Source organism: Podarcis gaigeae (assembly GCF_964106915.1).
Source record: "Podarcis gaigeae genome assembly, chromosome: 8".
Classification (NCBI taxonomy): domain Eukaryota; kingdom Metazoa; phylum Chordata; class Lepidosauria; order Squamata; family Lacertidae; genus Podarcis; species Podarcis gaigeae.
In genome coordinates this window covers 61,063,035-61,070,093 of record NC_139684.1, presented here as the reverse complement: position 1 = coordinate 61,070,093, position 7,059 = coordinate 61,063,035, and the positions used below count along the sequence as shown (strand labels likewise).

General features: G+C 46.2%; 1 protein-coding gene across 1 annotated transcript; it reads left to right on the top strand.

The window, feature by feature from the left end:
- TMEM35B (transmembrane protein 35B) lies at positions 1-7,059 on the top strand. Its single transcript, XM_083753092.1, has 3 exons — positions 1-307; positions 3,015-3,195; positions 5,292-7,059. The coding sequence occupies exons 1-3, from the start codon at positions 200-202 to the stop codon at positions 5,420-5,422; spliced, it is 420 nt and encodes a 139-aa protein (XP_083609218.1). The 5' UTR covers positions 1-199; the 3' UTR covers positions 5,423-7,059.

Here is a 7,059-nt window from a genome sequence, read left to right as displayed (position 1 = left end):
GCAACTGTGTCGCGTTTGCGCCGCCGGTTCGATTACCGGGGCCAGCGGTGGGTGGGAAAGAAGACAAGGAAAAACCCCATTTTTGGTGGCTGCGTTTCCTCCCCTCCCCGTTTCCAGTGTTTATTCCCCTCCCCCTCCCCCCGCCCCAGCTAACAGTAAGCCGAAGAAAGGGAAGGAGAGAGCGAGAGAAACCAGAGACATGGCGCTGCTCTTTTCCGCCATCCGCGTGCTCCTGGGCCTTTTCTTTTCCGTCTGCGGGGTCGTCAAGCTGACCGATCGGATTTCAGGCGAAGTTTATGAGCAGCTGGTGAGCGGCAATCGGGGAAAACGGTTTAGCAATGGCTTTTTTTGGGTGCGTGGGGGGAAGAAGGGGAAGCGTGCAAAGGAACCCTCCTCCGCTTTGCTTTGCAATTTGTTGCAACTGGGTGTGGGCGAAGCTGCGCAGAGGCTATTAAAACCAAAAACCAAAAGCACCCCTCTTTCTTCCCCACCGGTATTAAATCGTGCAACCGATCCTCCATGCGTGCTTGCCCTGAATAAAGGCTTATTACTCCCAAGGAAGCGCGCAGCCCACCCGCAGCACGCGTTTACTCGCAAGGAAGCGCCATGAGTTCTGCGGAGGGGAGGGGGATCCCTCGCCTGCCCGATTCCCGGGACACGTTCCTTAAGCAGAGGTAAAACGTCGCGGGGTTTTACGGGAGGGAGGATGCTCACTCTTCACTCAGTGGACGGATTTACTTACGAGTATACGCGCCAGATTTGCACGGTTCAGAGCCTGGTCGCTTATACTCGGAAGTACGTCGCCTATTGGATCCATCGGGGCTTTTATAAAAGCCCGTGTGTGCATTGCCTTTGGCACGTTAGGTTGCAATCCCGTGCACGCTTACTTGGGAGTAAGCCCCCTCTCACCCTTGAACAAAGTGGAGCATACTTCCGAATGCACTTGCATAGGATCGGGTTGGGCAGTATTGTAATCCTGTTAGAGACGACAGACAGTTGCTTATCATTTTTGCAGTGTCCGCCCAATAATAATGCTTCTGCAGCTCTTAATCCCGCCTGTCGGATTTGATATAAATGCGCGCGCGGTGTGGACGGGCTTTTAACAGTTTTGAAGCGGTCTTGGACTCCGGATTGTGTCAGAGCTACCGTAAATCTGTGATTTGGGGATTACTTGTTGGCTATTTTGCCATCGCAGAACCCCAGATAATTCGAGTAGGTTTAGATGAATCGTTTTTTGTCCAAATCTGACATCTCCGCCCTCTCCTGGCTGCCTGCTGAAACAGTTTTTTGTTTTGGCGCGAATCGGGTTGGGGTTTGAATTTTGTGAGCCTTTTCCGTTTCACTAGTCGAGTTTGGCGGGAATTCAACAGAAAAGAAAACTCTAGCCAGTACCTCCCCAAACCAGATTCGCTCGCCAAACGAGATTCAATTGTAAACATGAACTTATCAAATGCTGCCTATTGATAATTGATTCAGTTGTGCAATAGTGTGATTAGTCTATTTATTGAGCCTGCCATTAAAAAAAAATATATAAGGATGACTCAGAAAGCCAAAAAGTTTGTAATGTGCAATTCAGAACAACAAATATACGGAACAATATCTAAAATAGTTTGGGGTTGGTTTGAAGAGTTTCATTCTGGACCTCTCTAAGCCTGTGGCTTTATAGCTGCAACATTTCCCCACCCAGTGGCTGGAGGGGATGTCACCAAGATGTCTGCATGCTTGCAGGTGGAAAGACACAAAGGTTTGACTTGCTATCTGTGCTGAATCCAAAGCATTGGCCTTGGTGCCACCCCAAACCTAAAAGGGGAGCTGGATCACGTGTGACGCTTCCACTTTAAGTTTGGCCTGTATATAAGCTGGAGTAATGAGGTGCAGCTTCCATGAGGGATGGAAGGATCTGGCCATGTTGGTTCTCTCATTTCTCCTTTTTGCAGTCTTAAATTCAGTTCTCTACATTTCTGCAGCAATCATGAAAATTATTCATAATTTGCATACAGATTGCTCCTAATAAACATATTAATGTATTCAGTTTACTAATATTTTTGCAAATTCCTCTAATATAATTCATTTCTGCATGCTATTTTCACTAATACAGTATATCGGGTTGAATGCACACTTCTCCCTAATATGTGTCTGTTGAAAAGTTGTCTATTCTGCCAGGCCTGAGCAGGCAATCAAGAATGCATCCTTCCACAGTGTTTAATTAACACTGTTTTAATTTTTTTTATGGCATTATTGGATGGCTTTTATTACTCTGGGATAGCTCAGTTGAGACTCTTAATACAAGCCCCATGTTGGGCAAAATATTCCTGCATTGCAGGGGGTTGGAATAGATTATCCTAGTGGTTCCTTCTAACTCTACAATTCTGATACTTGTATACCATATGATTCTATGGGCACATGCTTGCACTATTTTGTGGCCCTGTCACTTTTTCTGCTCTTTTTGATGTGGCAGCCATTATCCCCCCCCATGGCATCCATTTTGTGCCATGCCATATTCCCATGGCTTCCATTTTGTGACCAGTGCCCATAACTTTCTCAGCATTCCGGGTGTGCCAACTAGCTCAAAATAGGTCGGTGCCCTCTTGATCTAGAGCAGTGTTTCTCAGCTTTTGGGTCTCCAGCTATTGATGGACTACAACTCCCACCGTCCCTGACCACTGGTCCTCCTAGCTAGGGATGACAGGGGTTGTAGTCCCAACAACAACTGGGGACTCACATTTGAGAAACATGGACCTAGAGAATAACTTGGAGGAGCCAACCACTCACTGGAAAAGGAGGGGCACCTGCCATTCACCCCTTTGCAGCCATCTCACTCATGGGCCCACTTCCTATTTCTGGGGATGTTTGCAAGGTAGAGTGACCACTGAACCACCACCCATTTAACTCTTTTACACTTAAAAATTTATGGATTTATTATATTTATATCCCACTTCTCCAAGGAGGTCCTAGGTGGGCACCCTAAATACTACACCACGCTGGTGCTTTTTAAACTCTCTTCTCTATTCCAGAAATCGCAATTTGTGCAGTTTGCCGACGCCTTTCCTCTGAAGGAGTTTGGCTACAAGCCAGAGCCGATCCAGTACCTGGAAACGGTGGGCTGGATAGAACTGGCGGCTGGTTTGCTCATGGCCTTTGGGCCTCAGCTGCTGCAGGAAATCAGCAATTTTGTGCTCACGATCGTCATGATAGGTAAGAGCTGTGCAGGGGTTGGCTATTTCCCCTCCGCAAGGTAGAAAGGGACTGCTGGAATGTAGGAAGCTGCCTTATACAGAGTCAGACCAATGGCCCTTCTAGGTCAGTATTGCCTGCACTGACTGGCAGCCACTCTCCAGGCCTTCAGGCAGGAGTCTTTTCCCAGTGCTCCCTGGACATGCCAGGGACTGAACCTGGGACCTTTCATGTGCAAAGCAGATGTTCTGCCACTGAAGTACAACTGTTCTTCAGGAGCTGAAGTCTGGCTGAAGGTCCTCGTTCTTGAGTTTTTCTGATCTCAACTACAGATGAGGCTGTATTGGGGCTGAAAGCAACAGTGTGTTTTGTTTTTCAAGTGTATGCTTAAAAAATAATGGGTGCCAGCCATTTTGGTTTTAGGGTTAAACATAGTATATCACTTTGGTCAGGAATGGGGAACCTGTGACCCTATAGATGCTGTTGGACTGCAACTCCCATTGGCCATGCTGGTTGGAGCTGATGGGCTTTGGAGTCTGCCAACATCTGGAATTATTCTCTGGCTTTAGTAAAAGCAGATCTCAGTTCAGCAGGTTGAACTGTGTTACAGAAACATAGAAGTCTGCATTTTTCACACATAGCTTCAAAACCAAGGAAATCCCCCTTATTACTTGAGTTTGAGCTCTGTCCTACCTCATAAAATTGTTTCTAAGGTATTCAGTTGATCCTGCTTGGGAAGCAGTGCTGCCTTAGTGCAGAGATGCTTGCTTTTCATCTGCTCAACCTGTAATTTAAAAAAATAAAAAGTACAAATGGCACCATTTTCTCTCCTCACAAGGAAACTGGCCTGTAATGTAGCTCTTTAGTCCCTATTATTTACATGTTGATGTTTTATTTGGTTACAAATAATAAACTTGACTATTAAAAGCTGCGCATGACAAAGTGTGAGTCTCTTTGTGCATGTTCCAGTAGGGGGCAGCAGAAGCTAATTAGTTATCCATGTTGCTTGCTAATTAAGCCACTGTTTTGCAAAAGTTCCTCACGTCAACTGGGAAATTCTATTTTTATTCAAAACCCTGACCTTAATTAATGCTATGCATGCTCGTCTTCATGACGATACCAACCGCCTGGAACCTTTAAAAAAATTATTATTACAGATGTACCATTTTTCTAGCTTTGGTTAATTGACTACTGATATAATCACTACTGGCTCCCTTAAAGCTGCATTTGGATTTTATCAGGCCCCTGAGTTCCTCTGGATAAAACTGACCGAAGGAGCAGGAGATCAAGTCAGAGGGTAGTGGTGGTGAAGGGAAAGCTGGACAGCAACTGGGTGAAGCTGTTTTGTAGATCAGGACTGGCAAACAGGCTGATGCTGCTCAGAAGGATAGATTTTTCTTCTGTACATCAGCGTCATTGTGTATATGATGTTTTGCAGAGTTTCATGTGCCAGAAAAAGCAGGCCCCTGACCCAGGGAACAAACAGCCTGAACACCACAATCCTATGTATATTTGCTCAGAAGTCCCAGGGAAGGTTTACTGGGCTTACTTCCAAGTAAGCGTGCATAGACTTAGGAGCTGAAGTTTTCTAAAGCAGAAAAAGTAGGATCCCTGCTTTATAAGGGATGTCAGGAGACTGCATTATCTAGCTGTCTTCAATATCTTTTTTAAAAACCGCTTCTCCAGTGGGTTTCTTTTTACTCTTGTTGAGTTATTTTTATGCATCTTAATTTTTGGTTGAAATTTGGCATGATGAAGAAAGAGAGAGATGCCTAGGCAGGAAGTATTCCCGCCAAGGCAGACCAAGTGATTTCACAGAGTTCTCTCCAGCAAATTTTACAGGAAAGCTATGTAAGCCTTCATGTGCCTATCTGGCAAAACATGAATGGGTTTGACTGCAATAATATCCCACAGGTAGATCCATTAAGATTAATGGATCTAAGTTAACGGTGCCCATTAATTTCAGGGGGTCTACTCCCAAGTATGACTAACATGTACAAAAACAGCTGCAAGTCGAGGCTAGAGATTGCCGCGGGGTGGAGAGTTGTTTGGCCAATGAATCTCCTGCTCTTTTTGCAATTAATTTTTTAAATATTTCTCCCTTTGTCTCTTTGCAGGTGCCATCTACAGCCTCTTGGTTTTGAAGGAGCCCATTGCCATGTGTGCCCCGGCCACTATCTCCCTGGGTCTTCTGCTTCTCCTCAATATCCGGGGAAGAGGGAGACCCATCAAGTCAAAGTTTGAGTGAGGGGGTGTCGAACTGGAGAGGGCAGAAGGGGGAGAGTTCGGAAATGGCGGCAAATCTCTTGTTGGCCCTTTTTTGTCTGTGTGCTTTCCATCCCTCCTCCCCTTGCTTGGTCCTTTTTAACTTGGTATAAACTGCGTCCTGTGGGTGTATGATCCAGGGGGTTTTGTGACCTTGAAATCACCATAGATTGGGGGATGAAGCCCCTTTTCAGCCCAGGGGCCACATTCCCTCCTGGGTGACTTTCTGAGGGCCATATGCCAGTGGTGAGCAGGGACCACAGGCAAAAGCGGGCACAGCAACGAATTAAGTTTTTACCTTTGTACTATAGGTAAATTTCTACACACACTCACAATCCCTTTACCCTCCATTCAGACAAGCCAGAGACAATTGTCAGACTTAAGGGACACTTCAATCAGGCAAAAATGGGTGTGAAGCAGAGCCAGCGAGGGCTGTGGGCGTGGTGAGGTGGGGGCACAACCAGCAGAGTCCTAAGGGTCCCTACTCCTGCTTTAAATCAATGGCAGCTAGACTTTGGGTCTTTCTCAGCTACCCCATTCACCAGTGTTCTTTTCCATCTTAGGCCTGGCGTAAGTGCTAAATTAGCCAGGTGCTGCCTTAATCTTTGAATTTCATAACTTGGGGAAGCGGAGGAAGGAAATGGAAGGGGATATGTGAAATAATTTTTGGGTAGTCCTTGGGAGAAAATAGAAGCACACTTAAAAAAATAAATAACCTGGCATAGGACAGTCCCTTTTTTGGCTCAGGGCAAACCATTTCTGTGGGGTTCATTGAGTGGCACTGAAGGATTTTGTTGGCTACTATGTGAGAGAAGCAGCTGCCCCTACCACTGATCTGTGGTCTGTCCACTAAGATACAGCTGCTTTCCTTTAAACATCAGATCATTGGTCCGTCTATCTCAGTATTGTCTACACTGACTTGCAGTGGCTTTCAAGGATTTCAGGAGGACATTCCCAGCCAGGAGTTGAACCTAGGACCTTCTGCATCCCAGGCAGAGCATCCCCCCGTGTTTGCCTGCTGGGAGAGTGCTTCTCAGCAAGCCTGCCTCTGGAAAGGGTGACAAATGCTTTCCTGCACTTATATACTCTTTGGCATTCATGATGAACATGGGGTGGGGAGGAAGTTCGCCAGAAGAGGAAACGCTCTCGCCCTGCTGTGGACCTCTTAAGGTCCCACCATCTCCCCTCTCCACCTGCCTGTCCACTGAGATGGCCACCAGAGGCTCTTATGCAGGAGATCTTTCCCTCAGGGCAGGAATATGGGGACCAGCTGAGGCTCTCCAGCTGTAATCCCCTTCACCCCAGTCCTTTTGCCATGCTGGCTGGGGCTGATGGGAGTTGAAGGCTAGAAAACATCTCCAGCGTCACCGGTTCCTGCCCCTGTTCTAGAGATTAGGCATGAAATGAGCAGAGGTTAGATTTTTACTGTGGTTGCTTTCTGATTATCAAAGTCCTTTACTAGACAGGTGCACAAGGCACTGTAATCTAAGAACCAGACAACGTCCATCTTGTTTCAGTCATTATATATTTTTCTGGTGCTGGCTTTACTGATCCGCTTTGGCAATGTTTTTCTGTTTCTTTTGACTCTTTGGTGATTAAAGTGTTGACTGATTTTTAAAA